Source organism: Charadrius vociferus, unplaced genomic scaffold (assembly GCF_000708025.1).
Source record: "Charadrius vociferus isolate BGI_N301 unplaced genomic scaffold, ASM70802v2 scaffold385, whole genome shotgun sequence".
Classification (NCBI taxonomy): Eukaryota; Metazoa; Chordata; class Aves; order Charadriiformes; family Charadriidae; genus Charadrius; species Charadrius vociferus.
In genome coordinates this window covers 1,702,023-1,716,635 of record NW_009648925.1, presented here as the reverse complement: position 1 = coordinate 1,716,635, position 14,613 = coordinate 1,702,023, and the positions used below count along the sequence as shown (strand labels likewise).

General features: G+C 41.8%; 1 protein-coding gene across 1 annotated transcript in view; it reads right to left on the bottom strand.

Annotated features, from left to right (window-relative positions):
- Window positions 1–1,791: 1,791 nt before the first annotated feature.
- Window positions 1,792–14,613, bottom strand: part of CFAP221 (cilia and flagella associated protein 221) — a 23,936-nt gene continuing 11,114 nt past the window's right edge. The window contains exons 12-23 of the mRNA XM_009887304.1: window positions 14,347–14,436; window positions 12,854–12,949; window positions 11,284–11,374; window positions 9,589–9,716; window positions 9,067–9,147; window positions 7,327–7,434; window positions 7,017–7,184; window positions 5,380–5,538; window positions 4,878–4,972; window positions 4,243–4,332; window positions 3,918–4,037; window positions 1,792–1,915 (exon numbers count right to left, since the gene is read on the bottom strand). Of these exons, the coding sequence (XP_009885606.1) occupies window positions 1,792–1,915; window positions 3,918–4,037; window positions 4,243–4,332; window positions 4,878–4,972; window positions 5,380–5,538; window positions 7,017–7,184; window positions 7,327–7,434; window positions 9,067–9,147; window positions 9,589–9,716; window positions 11,284–11,374; window positions 12,854–12,949; window positions 14,347–14,436 (1,350 nt within the window). The remainder of the gene's footprint in view (window positions 1,916–3,917; window positions 4,038–4,242; window positions 4,333–4,877; window positions 4,973–5,379; window positions 5,539–7,016; window positions 7,185–7,326; window positions 7,435–9,066; window positions 9,148–9,588; window positions 9,717–11,283; window positions 11,375–12,853; window positions 12,950–14,346; window positions 14,437–14,613) is intronic.

Here is a 14,613-nt window from a genome sequence, read left to right as displayed (position 1 = left end):
GGAAGGCAAGTGACCCTCATGGCTGAGTATGTCAGCCAGAAAAGGAAGGTCAAAGAATGCATACCCATCCTTGATGACCAAGACTGGTAAACTGGTAACAATGGACTAGGAAAGAGCTGAGGTGCTCAGCTACTTTTTTGCCTCGGTCTTCACTGGCAACCTCTCTTCCCACACCTCTCGGATAGATGGACCACAAGATGGGGACTGGGGGAGAAAAGTCCCTCCCACTGTAAGAGAAGATCAGGTTTGTGACCGCCTGAGGAACCTGAACATATATAAGTCTATGGGACCTGATGAGATGCATCCCAGAGTCCCGAGGGAATTGGATGATGTAGTTGCCAAGCCACTATCCATATTTGCAAAGTCATGGCAGTCAGGTGAAGTCCCCAGTGACTTGAAAAAGGGGAACATCGCAGCCATTTTTAAAAAGGGTAGAAAGGAAGACACTGGGAAGTACCGACCTGTCAGCCTCACCTCTGTGCCCCAGAAGATCGTGGAAAAGATCCTCCTAGAAGCTACGCTAAGGCACATGGAGGACAAGGAGGTGATTCGAAACAGTCAGCATGGCTTCACCAAGGGCAACTCCTGCCTGACCAACTTAGTGGCCTTCTACGATGGAGCGACTACATCAGCGGACAAGGGAAAAGCTATGGATGTCGTCTATCTCATCTTCTCTAAGGCCTTTGACACAGTCCCCCCAACATCCTTCTCTCTAAATTGGCAAGATATGGATTTGATGGGTGGACTGTTTGGTGGATGAGGAATTGGTTAGATGGTTGCATCCAGAGGATAGTGGTCAATGGCTCAATGTCAAGAGGGATATCAGTGACAAGTGGTGCCCCTCAAGGGTCTGTACTGGGACCAGTACTGTTCAATGTCTTCATCAATGATATAGACAGTGGGATTGAGTGCACTCTCAGCAAGTTTGTGGAGGACACCAAGCTGAGTGGTGCAGCTGACACGCCAGAGGGACGGGATGCCATCCAGAGGGACCTCATCAAGTTTGAAAAGTGGGCCCATGCAAACCTCATGAGGCTCACAAGTGAAGTGAAGCCCAAGTGCAGATGTTTCAGCAGGGCCTGTTGCGATAGGAAAAAGGTAATAGTTTTAAACTAAAAGAGGGTAGATTTAGACTAGATAGAAGGAAGAATTCTTTTATGATGAGGGCACTGAAACACTGGCCCAGGTTGCCCAGAGAGGTGGTATATTCCCCATCCCTGGAAACATGCAAGGTCAGGTTGGACGGGGCTCTGAGCAACGTGATCTACTTGAAGATGTCCCTGCTCATTGCAGGGGGGTTGGACTAGATGACCTTTAAAGGTCCCTTCCAACCCAAACTATTCTATGATTCTCTTTCATTAAAAACCTCAAGTGTGGGATTTACAGTCAAGTCTGAGATTTAGTTACTTACCTGCAAAAATTCAAAGACACGTCATAAATAAAAAAACAAAATCAGAAGAACTTGGTCATGAGGACTTTTCATATTTATTTTGAAAACAGTGGGCTGTAAATTAATTACCAAACTATTTACATGGTAGTACTGTGGTTTTCTGGTCCTTCACACCAGGACAAAATGAGCAGGTACATGGTTGAGGATTCTTATTGAGCTATCACTGTCTTTGGGGTAATGGTCCCAGTGAAAGTCCTTGACAGAAGTGGCATTACCGGTAGTTCTCTTTGCATAAGAAGTTGCTGACCTTGCTGAATATAAGTATGTGTAGCTGGGACATAGAAGGCCTCACGCATTAACAGGATAAGCAGTGCCAAACCATGGACTTTGTAAAATTACTCTTATCCCAGAATAAGGGTTTTATTAAGTGCTTTCAGCTTCATTTTCTCCACATGTTTTTGAACCTTCTCTCCAAGTTCATTGTTTTGTCGTTGAAAATATCCATCTGGATGGTTGTGCAGGTCTCTGCAAGAAGTTTAAAACGTCATTTGTATTTATAATAGCCAGGAGAGCTACTTAGGAATGCTGACAACAACAAAGAAAGAGACACTCATACATAATTTCTCACTTTTTTGTAATGAACACAGAGGGTATTCCATTACTTATGCAGAACTGGAAAAGGAGTGAAACTGTGAAAAGAACATTCCCTCTTGGCTTGGCTAATTAGGAAAGCTAACCATCTGATAAGTAAACACATAGTAGACTGAGTTTTACATTTTATGTATGAAGGAACATATGCTGTAATGGCCAGAACAAGAGCATCCACATGAAAAACCGATTTGCCTTAAGGATAAAATGCTGTAACTACTGCAGAGGAGCAATGTGTTCTCTGTCAGCCAGTGAAACACCACCCCATCTATATAACAACAAAGCACCTTCCAGTGACAAAAGAAAGGATTGGGACTTCATTGTTTGCTAACAAATTTTTGTTTCCCTCTTTATAAAGCCAAACAAATAGGGAACCTTTCAACAAGTCAACAGAGGTGTTTAATATAGAAAAGGGTTTTAATTTTTGAAGAAAACATCTAAAACTTAAAAAAGAAAGAACCTTATGGTCATAAAACTACTTACCCAGGAAAAGCACCATCCGGCGCTGTATCACTGTGGAGAAAAAGGTCAATCTTTAGTTATACAAGTTATCCCAAATCCCCATGTTCTGACAACCCAAGTGTCATAAAATGCAAAAAGCAGCCTGGAGTGTGGCACACCTGCATTTTTACAGCAAATTATTTTCAATCAACACTGTAGTAATCACAATACAGTAATCAGTGTTTTGTCAGAGAGCTCATAATACGTAGCACTGTTTTAAAGTGTAATGGCTGACAGTTGCTCAGGATCTCAATGTCAATCAAATAATTTCTCTCTAAAATTAAAGAGAATGAGACACTCAAATCTCTTGATGGCTCTGAAAGTTTCAGGCTCTTATGCACATGCTGACATCTAAGCCACACCATGGCCACTTTAAAAAGGGGACAACTGTTGGACAGAGAGATTAATTCACTTGCTCCAAGTCACACAAGGTATCTGTGAAAACACAGGGTTAGAACTCAGCACCTTCTCCTATTTTGCTCTGCCATCACTTATCCTACCCACACTACCTGCTGCTCAAGCCCACTGCCCGCAGTGTCCCACTTACCAGCTCAGATACCTCCTTGCATCCTTCCTGCAACATCACATGGCCCTAGGATTCACACAGTGCATCCACTTCTGCTTCCAACCTCACAGAACTGCTGGTCAGTTCTGAAATGCTGCTCTTAAACCATGGTGGTAATCACCAACCCCATCAAAGACCCATTTGTCACTTAGAGCTTTCCTTGTCCTCAGGTTGTCCCTCAAGCTCTCTCTGCTGAGCTGCAAACTCAGAACATTGGCCTGACAATACTGGAGGCAAAAGGCAGAACTTGGTCCTTACAGTGGCCAGTTTACAACATTTTAGGGAGCAGGTAATTCTGTGTTTATGAATGCAAGTTATTTTACATGCTGTGCTGTATGCCCAAAACTCAATGTGTTGTTGGTGGGGTGTGAAGCTCAGACAGCAGAGCAAGTGTGACCCACTCCTAGGAAAAGACTGAGAAAAAAGCACAACACCAGGGGGAAATTCTAAGGGCCCATTCTTCTGCCAGCTCTAATAAATATCTAACCTAAAGGGTCAGTGAAAGGCAAAAGCCACTGGTCCAAGAACATTGAATATCTATGCAAAGGCAAGAAAACTGTCTCAAGTGTTAGACCATATTGACAAAACTGAAGTCAGAGACATCCAGGCCAGTGTGTCACATTCACAGCTGTTTTCTGAAGTCCTCCAATCCAGAGATTGCATTTGTAGTGCTAGTTTGCTCAAAGTACAGGACCTGCATCCCACTTGTGATGGAGCCCCTAGAGCATCTCATCTTTCTACATAATACTGAATGGGATTCTTGTCTTCAGATTCCTTCCCATTCCTCTCCCCTAATTTCGGATTATATCTTACCTTTCTTCCTTTGCTGATTTCTCTTTGCCTTCTTCTGAGAGTGCCTGCCCAATTTGTGGAAATTCAGCTCTCACCATCTCTGGAGTAAGAATCATTTTGAACTCAGTTTCATCTGTCTCACTAAAAATTAGTAAGATGAATAAGAATTGTGCTTTATCCTTTTAAAAGTATATTTTAGCCAACAAAAACAAAAGTATGTTTTATGCAAGAGGGACTTTCTGCTTTTGCCATTCAGGATCTCTTGGGACAGGTTTAGACACATCCATGCAAGTGGTTAAGACATAATCAATCACATCACTGAATACAAAATAGAGGAGAAACTTACTGGTCAATTATGTTCTCCCTGTCTCTCTCAGGTAAGTCACACAGCATTGGTGGTACATCTCTTGGAAGCATATCTAAGCTGTAAGGATCCCTGCAATGGAAACGGTATTAGTTTAAGCTGGTCAGAGAGTAACTGCACTCAATGCTTATATTTTGAAGCTTCACAGTAGTTGTAGTTACAATGAAGATAATGTACTTTTAAACATTCCTGGAAAATCTGACTACACCAGGAACTGCTGTGATATGAGGGAACATGAGCCTGAGAGATGCTATCTACCAGTAGGCACAGATGACCACATGTTAAAGGTTTTACTGTTGATACTTCTGCAAAACAGAGAGAGTTTCTACCTCCTGGGGTCTTCTAGCACTGAATCAAAAAGGACTGAGGAGAGATGTTATTGAAAGTCCAGACTGGAACTCTCCTTCCAGGGCTAGGTATTTCCTCTAATATTGTTCTTAACCACCCTTCAAGGAGGTCAGTAGGGGTTTTCCCTGTTGGTTTTGGATTTCTGAGCAGCGATTAATTCCACCTGTAGGCCCATTTTTTATCTGTGGGACTGTTTACTGTTCAATGTAGTTACAGACAGCAGAAACTGGTGCAGGGTAGAGGCACTGTATATTCAAATTCTTTCTTACCTAGGTGTTGTACTTGTCAGTGTGGGAGTGTTAGAAAAAGTGGAATACACCACTGGTAAGAATCTTCTCCATTCCATTACTCCACAAATCACTTCCTGAAATGACAAGTGCTACAGCAATCAGACCTCTAATACATAATGCAGTGGGGAGAGAGGCTTGTAGGGCAGAGCATTGACTTGGCTGAGAATTGAATCTGGGGAGCTGCAGTTGTCCATATTTAAAAGATGCTTCCTCCACTGCAAGGTCATGAAAATACAACAGACAGTGAAAAGAAGGAAAGAGCAGAGAAATATTCAGGGATAAATAAGAGACATGGATAAAGAGACAAGAACAAGTTATTCTGATCCATGTACTGACTGTTTAGGGGCACGCATAATTTATATTTGACAATGTCTTCTCCCTAGGATGACTCTTCATCTTCCTTTTTGATTCCTTGGAGCAAATTCTCAGCAAGAACACACCCAAATCAGGTACTCATACAATAAAACCCAAAAGGCCATACCTTGTGATGCAGAAATTTCTTTTGTGTGACTGGAATACTGGATCCTTTGGGGCATTCCTTGGTAAAGGTATATTTTGGATGAGGACAAAGATGATACTCAATATTTGTTTCAGAATAGGCCAAAGGAGGTAAAACTGGAACTAATCCTGGAGTAGGGTTCTAAAAACAAAGAAGAGATGATTTAAAATTGTTCTGAGCACCATAAAGAACTAAACTGATGAAAATTCAGTTCTTACAATTAGTGTAGTCTCCCCATATTCACACCTTTATCTCATTATACCTGTTCTGTTTGGTGTGACCCTTCATTTCCTGCCTCTTCCCCTCATCACAGACCCATAATCTGCCTGGTTTATCCATGCTCTCTGCTGTCTAAAATACAGCAATTCAGGTGTTGTCTCCAAGTTTGGAAGAAAAAACTATTGCCTGATTACTCCAAAATTTGTTGCTGATTCTCTGAACTGTTCAGAATCCAAGAATGGGAACTGTCCTTGCTGTGGTGGAAGCCAGTGAGCATTTTGCCATCGATTTCACTGCACTAGCATCTGTTTCTGAATAAAGCCTAGTGCTGGGTAGTGTGGGATCAGGCTGTGCCTGGGTCTTACACTGACATGACAGAGTGATGAAAGACATGCACAGAGGATCTCATCAGTAAGTCCACTGGAGTCCTGGCTGCATGCAGTGAGGACAAGTCTATACCATAGATGTTATACCAAGACCACCAGACTAGCACACTGGGCTCTGGGCCATCGCAGCTAAGTAATGTTGAAAGACAGAGCCACCCAAGTCAGGCACAGTGCCATGCTGGCTTGGAGGTGCTGCCTGTACCCATGCACAGCACTTCACTGAGCTATACATCTGTCTCTGCCCGCTCAGAGAGACACCTCACGGACCTCCGGGCTATGCCACGCTGTGTGGGAAATACCTTCTTGTAGCTTGTGCCAAGTAGCACAATCTACATGACAATTAAGTAACAGAAAATCTTCCCATGCACGCGGTTGTGATTTTTTGAATCTCTGTGCCTAATAATTTGGAAATGTGGTTTTGGGATACTATGAGAATTATTGGAAACTCTGAGGCAGCAGTACGCGATGTGAGCGAAGAGTTTGACTTCACTTTTCTCAGTTTAACTAAGGATCAAGCAGAACTGCAGTTCCCGAGCTGAACAGAAGGAAAAGACTGCCCCTGTCCTACCTACCTGGGCAAAAGCATGAGGTTATAGAAGGACTGATATGCCAAGATTATGGCTTTTCTTCTAACATCCAAATGAGGAAACAAACGGAGAACGGAGGTGCCCCATGGTATTCCAGGGAATCCTGGGATCAGTGACCATTTGTGGAGTGGGAGACTGGAAGGGTCTCCAGTTCTCTGCCATTACTGGCAACTTTGCCTCATTGTCGCTCCCCTAAACTGATCAAATTCCACCTTAAAATGAAACGGTGCCCCTCTCAGTGGGATGAGCTCTGTGACGCCTACCTACCAGGGCTTGCACCTTGAAGGATTACTGTCACTCTGGATAGTTTTATATAACAATATCTGAGTAAGAAAATTGCCCACCAATTCCACAACAGGCTTCTGATGAAACAAACACCTTTCCCCCTGCTTTCTTAGGTTCTTTGTACAAGTCAGCTTTTACTTACAAAAATGAGAAGTGGGTTGCTCTCTGGAGGGTAGACTAAAGCTTGGGGAGGAACCAGTTTTAAGAGGCTGATATCCCATTCTTCTGGGGATGGTTTGTGAAAATCCATTCTCTGGGAGACCAGGTTAAGCTGCCCCTCAGGAGAAGCAACTACTTGAATCAACTCATCCTTGAAAAAACAGACATCAAAGGTTTTCAGAGTGTAGTAAGCCTTTTGCTATAAAATGTTGAGACAAAATAAATAAAATAATTGTAGAAACATAGGGTTGGGAGTGACTTCAGCAAAGTTTGTATTTGAGAGGTCTTGTTACCTGGGCTCCCTGCCTCAGTGGTCGGGAAAGTTTTCGAGGTTTGTAACTTGTGGCTGCATAGTGTGTACAAAATGGCTGATACTTCATAATGCTGCAATGCTGAGGAACCTAAGTGCAAAGAAAAAAGATGTGCTGCAGGAGTTTACAATCATCACTTCTGAATAACTCATAAATGGAATGGAACATTCCAGCTTTATCATGAACACATCACATCTCTGTGGTAAAAGATATTTGGATCACTATTCTGGAACATGGTATATGACCAAAACTTTGAGAAGCCATAATTCATCAGGACAAGCTGAATAAGTGCATAAAGGAATATTTCCATTCTTGCTTTTCTGTGAAAGATCATGGATTTAACAGTTTCTTGATCAAATATACTGAACTTAATGGGGTGGAGAAAAGCTATGTTAAGTGATATACGTAACACCAATAGACGAACGAATAAGGGTAAAAGATGCTACAAGAAAGCTTCTAGACTTGTTACACCACCTGAAACATAAAGAAAGTGGACACTAAGCCAAAATCTGCGTTGATTTGAACCTAAGGAAATATTTTTACTTCAATGGGATGCAGAATTTGATCTTCTGCTATTCAAAACTCGGAGAGAAAAGAGTTTAGAAGTCAGGAGAAAAAAACTGTTTTTGTACTCATAAAGTTGAAAAAACATTATATATCCCAAGAAGATGTTTGCATTTTCTTTGCAGGAATGAAGGAACTAAGCACGCAGAACTGGATGCCAAATAAACAGACAACTTCCATTACTTTCTAAAAGGAAGGACGCTTTTATAATGTAACTTTTATAAAATCCTAAAATCAAAGGAAAAACTGTGTGGTGTGCAGGGCTTGCAGTACCCTCATTCATAGAATGACTTTGTTGTTTGAGATATAATAATTTCAGCCAAGGTGATTCATCTCTCTGTCTGCAGAGAGGGGACCATTGCTGACTATAAGCTTGTTACTTATGGAATCAGGTGAGATTTGTTTTCAATAAAAGCATGCTGCATCAAAAGAAGCGCGGCCAGCAGGTTGAAGGAGGTTATTCTGCCCCTCTACTCTGCTCTTGTGAGGCCCCACCTGGAGTACTGCATCCAGCTCTGGGGCACCCAACATAAAAAGGACATGGACCTGTTGGAGTGAGTCCAGAGGAGGGCGATGAAGATGATCAGAGGGCTGGAGAACCTCTCCTATGAGGACAGGCTGAGAGAGTTGGGGTTGTTCAGCCTGGAGAAGAGAAGGCTCCCGGGAGACCTTATAGCAGCCTTCCAGTACTTAAAGGGGGCCTATAGGAAAGATGGGGAGGGACTCTTTATCAGGGATTGTAGTGATAGGACAAGGCGTAATGGTTTCAAACTGGAAGAGGGTAGATTTAGATTAGATATTAGGAAGAAATTCTTTACTCTGACGGTGGTGAGGCACTGGAACAGGTTGCCCAGAGAAGTTGTGGATGCCCCATCCCTGGAGGGGTTCAAGGCCAGGCTGGATGGGGCTTTGAGCAACCTGGGCTGGTGGGAGGTGTCCCTGCTCACGGCAGGAGGAGTGGTACTAGATGATCTTTAAGCTCCCTTCCATCCCAAACCATTCGATGATTCTATGATTTTATGCTAATCATTCAGCCATATTAAGGCAACATTTCTACTGGGCTGCACACTGGGGCCACTGAGTTAGGCAGAAAACATGTTTAACTGGACTGGTGAAAGACAGAAACATGATACAGCTGAGGGAGCTGTGCTGACTCACCTTCAAGTCGTAAAAAGGAAGAATGTGTCTGACTTTCACATCTACAGATTCGATAGGGACTAGGCCAAGAGCATCAGGTGCCTGAAAGAATACAGTATGTAAAATCCAGTAATATAGTGGGCATTTTGCTTTGCATTGGCAGCAGTCCATCAGCACAGCTACTTCAAAACATATGAAAATAATTATGCATACATTTCATTTGATATTTCTCCTGTCCTTTCTTGGACTTTCACATTTCAGTTATTTTTTATTTCTTTTCTTCTGCAAAATCATGGATGTTAACTAACTCTGATCATTAATGTCTTCCTCAGAATTTTAGAATGCAATTAAGAGAATGCAAAGATTTTTTTACTGTTTTCAGCAGCACCCTTAGTAAATCTGAAGCCCTGAATTAATTTGTTGGAACCCCAGAACACCAGGCACATTGTAAAATTTTAATAAAGGTAGTACTGGGCCTGGGGCCAATGTCTTCAACAAAATTCTGTCTTGAGTGTTGGCCACTATTTTAGTTACTATACCTACCAAATCATGGTGAAATTCAAGGGAACTGTAAAAGGGGAATTCAAAAGGCAATATACGATCTTCAGATATGCTGGAAGAAAAGCCCTTACATTCTTCACTCTTCTCTGGTTTGCTGAAACTCCTGGTTTCTGCCATGAATGGAAAGCAAATACTAAGATTTTGTAATATATCTTAAGACACTGTCTCAAAAATAGAATCAAGCCAAAAAATACATTTAACATCTTCCTAAGGTAAAATGTATCCAGTAGTTTTAATATAAAAAGGAAGATATTAGTTCCTAAAGGCTTTAAATGCTACATCTACAAGATAGCAGACACAATACCTTAAGTAGCAGACAGATCTTATTTCCCCTTTTCTAAAAGGACGTTACAGCCCACTCATTCCAGCATGGTCCTCTATCTCGTTCTTCTCAGCAAGGCAGAGACAAGCCTCTCTTACACCAACTGCCATTACACCTTCTACTTGAAGCATCCCTACAACTCCTGCATACTGGGAATTAAAAATGCCTACTTGCAGAAGCAGGAAAAAGCCTAATATGGAAAGGTATTTCAGCAGTTGTTAAACTGCTTGTATACAAGGAGTGTGAAATAAGAAACACAAACTCTCTTCTGTCCCCAGTATACCCAACTGTGACTCCCATCGAAGGCCAGTTTCCTTCTATGACTGTTAAAGAAAAGTGACTTTCCAGGCCAGCACTTTCATTTCACTGTAAAAAAAAGTGATTGCTTGAAAGCACTTGTATGAGAAAAAGATAAGGAGCAAAACTCAACCCAGTATTGGCCACCTAGCCATGTATCTCGTGGTTCCTACCATCTCATTTCACTGAGTTCAGATGTCTTGCCCTCATCACAATCAGGGAGTTTTCCCTCTTCTGCCCCCCATATGATAACCTCCTTTTATCCTATGTCTCTAAAGTCTTGGGCTCCACCTGATCTGTTTACCTACCTATGTGTTTCTCATTCAGTCCCATCTGCCCTTTCATTGTTCCTCAGGCCTCTAAGTAGAAACATAGAATGCTTCAGGTTGGAAGGGACATTTAAATGATCTATCTAGGGCCAGGGACATCTATCACTAGATCAGGTTGCTCAAAGCCCCATCCAACCTGACCTTGAATGCTTCTAATGATGAGGCATCCACAACTTCTGCCCTATTATTAAGTAGATAAGCTGCAAGGCTCCTAAGGAGAGTTAATCACATTTTTTAAATCTGGTAAATAATGTGTATGAAAAATAGACATATTTTGACTTACAGCCATCTCTACCTTTTAGTAGCGCCTGTTGTGATAGGACAAAGGGTAGTGGTTTTAAACTAAAAGAGGGTAGATTTAGACTAGATAGAAGGAAGAATTCTTTTATGATGAGGGCACTGAAACACTGGCCCAGGTTGCCCAGAGAGGTGGTACATGCCCCATCCCTGGAAACATGCAAGGTCAGGTTGGACGGGGCTCTGAGCAATGCGACCTACTTGAAGATGTCCCTGCTCATTGCAGGGGGTTGGACTAGATGACCTTTAAAGGTCCCTTCCAACCCAAACTATTCTATGAGTCCACCTTGTCACACTTCTCTTTTTTGCTGGAAGACTCCTTTGTAAGGACTCTGTCTTTACATTTATATGTAACACACCTGGCACACTGCAGTATAACCTGAATTATTGTAACTCACGGCCAAAATATAAACTTGTTCTTCCACTCCTTACCAGACACAGAGCCTTTCTTCAAATCTCTCGCTTCTCTGGATAGCCCACGGAACAGAAGCAGTAAACGATTTAGCCGAATCTGAATCACAATCTGAGAGAATGATTTTAAAGTTTAATATTAAGCCGAACACTCTCAGATTTAGAGCCATCAAAAGTGTACATAAATACATTACAAGTGTATTTATTCTACAGAGCTTACTCAGACATCTCTATTTCAGAATTTTTACTATAGTTTTCTGTTCAGGAAGGAGAAAATGGGGAAGGAAAGATGTAGAATGGATCTCAACTCTACATTGACATTACACAACAAAACCAGTTCAAACCTTCATTTGGTCTTACGGCTTAATTAGCCTTTTTTTGGCTCGGTCTTAATCCTTCAGCTGTGTCTATTGGCATACACAGATTTAACAACGGGTAAACAGTCAGTTGATCAGGGCTATATGAATACTTGTGGCTCTATGAATGAGGAGAATAAGTAGTAACATGCACTGCGCAATTTGCCTAGTGCCATATATCACAGGGTAACAATGAAGAGTCCTAGGCTTTAGTACCAGAAGGGACCATTTAGCCACATCCTTATTTGTGCAATATGGGAAAGAGCATTTCATTTCAGGACCTCCACATCAAGCCTAATATTTTGAATAGATTGGAGAAGAATATCCAAACTGGATACTAGGAGAGCAGGAAATTTCCATATTGCTTGCTACATTTAGATTTACTGTGAAAAGAGCAGAGGAGATGCAAGATAATATTTAAACCCAATGAGATAAGAGACTTTACTGATTAGTTTTTAGCTTACAGGTTGGAAGGGATCTTAGGAGGTCCAACCTCACGCTCCAAGTAATGTCAGCAACGAGATCAGATCAGGTTGCTCATGGTTTTATCCAGTTCGGTCTTGAAAACATCCAAGGATGTAGACTGTACAACTTCTCTGAGCAACCTGCTCCAATGATTGACTATCCTCATGGTGAAAAAGGCTTTCCTCATACACAGTCTATACCTTTCTTATTTGAATTTATGCCCATTGTTTCCCATGTTCTCACCATGCACCATGGTAAAGATTCTGGCTCTGTTGTCAATAACCTCCTGAGAGGCATTGGAAGGTGCTGCTCTCTCCCTCCCCTTTCCCTCTCCAGGCTGAGTAAGAGTCGCCTCACGGAGTGAGAGCTCCAGATCCCACCTTTCTTGCTGGCTCTACACTGAACTCATTCCAGCTTACTGATGTCTTTCTTGTAGTAGGGGCCCAAAACTGGGCACAGTATCCTATATGCATTTTGAAATCCTCTCTTCTTTGTGCAAAAATATTTTTTATTTTCAAAAATATCTAAATTCATCTGCATTTGTTTAGTATTGATTCCAATACTAAGCACCAGCAGAATCACCAGCTGAAGCACCAGCTGAATATAAAACTTACTCCAGATCCTTATTTCCTGATGAAGTAGGGACATATTTATCAAACTATCAAATCCCTGGCTAGCTGTGAAGACTCCTTATGTGCTAGCTTGCATATTCTTTTGTGCTATTTCAAAGTCATCATGCCATCACACTGCATTCTGGTTGTTCACATTACCTTGTATGCTGCTTGTTGGAATTTCCTCAACATCCTGTTTCTGTTGTCCCAAGGGTCATTATGGAGCAAGTCGAATGTGGGATGGACACTTGGATGCTGCATGGTATTTTTTAAAAAACAGAAACAGAAAAGAAAAGGGACACCCCTTTTACAACTAGACACGAGACAAATTTCCTCCAGCCCAAGCCATTCCTTGGCCTGAATTCATATGTTATTTCTAAACACTGAAATTAAGTCAAATGAAAACGTTTGCAGTATTGGCATTTAACCAGAAGCCTGCACTTGCGCAGGGCTTAATGGGAGGTAATCACTAAATATTTGCAGATGCGGCATGGGGAATACAGATATAATGTAGCATGGTCTTCATCCACACAAATGACAGCCACATACTAAGACTTAAGTGCATTACATGGTCAGTGAGATAGTGGAGAGAATAGACTCGATCTCTGCCGAATACACACGTCATCTTGCACAGATGTGAAGTTGGAATAGATGTAAGGGCTCAAACCAGGGGCCCAGCAAAACCAGTATCCTGTCTCCAATAATGACTGATAGCAGATACCTACAGAAGGGCAAAAGACCGGGGTAAACTTGGAGTGATAATTCCCCAGAATAATCTCCCCACATCTAGTGATCTCTGGCTCTGCAGATACTTGAGGCAGAGATGATGACTCGACATTTAATGCCTTAAACTGTCAGAATACTCTTTGAACACAAGTAAATCTCTTTCTTAAGATGCGTTAATCTCTTCCCCAGTTTTAAATTGATGTGACAGAAGAATGTGGCACTAGAAGAGACTCCAGTGGCCCCAGAGTACAGTACCTCTCAACAGGAGGGCAGCTGCTCAGCCAGCATTTAGATTAGGAAGGCCCTCAGAACACACCAGCTCCACACAACCCCATGCCATGCCTCACCAAACAATTTTCAGCATTTTATAACAGGCGTAAGTGTATAGTAACAAACCAACTCCCACAGCTATTATGTTCCTCAAAAAGAAGGCAGTTTGTGTTGCTAACATTCAAAGTTCCTTCAGTAGCAGGGTATCTATTAAACAAAGCTCTCAATAATCCTAGGAAATGGATCTTAGGAAGTACCTAACACCACAGAGAAGGGCAAAAAAATCCAAGTACCAGAAAGGTTCCTGTTAACGTGACCTGCAGGTAAAGGTTGCAAATCTTGTGATATGCTTAACCTTATGTTTAGGCATGAGAAAGCTACTCCTGAGAGAACTTTCAGAAACAAGCAATATGAATCTCAGGTTAGGCTTGCAGATTTCCACTTGTCTCTCATATTAGATCAGAACATCAGAAGACGAGTTGTGCATGTAGCACAATGCTTGCCCTACCGTACTAGAAGTAAAATGGAAAATAAGACACTGACACAGAAACAGGAATATTAGGAGGAAAAGTATTCAGTGCCAAATATCTATGGCTATTTGCTAGCTTAGTAGGGGATAATAACATATAGCAGGCAATAAGAACATATAAACAAACCTGGTCAACAGGCCGGATAATGCGTCTGAAAGAAACTTCTGCTTCATTCCTTTGAAACTCACGTTCTATGATAGGATCTCCTCTTTGGATCTAATTTGTCACCAGGAAGAACAATCACATTAGTACAAAGCATCCAGTGAATTCTTTCCTCCTTTACAAGTGGAACGCACTCACATTCTGGAGATGCTTGACAAAACACAGACTCCATTCCCTTCCAGGCAGTGATTATTACAACCCTTGAGTAAGTCAAACAAAGTAAAATAATGT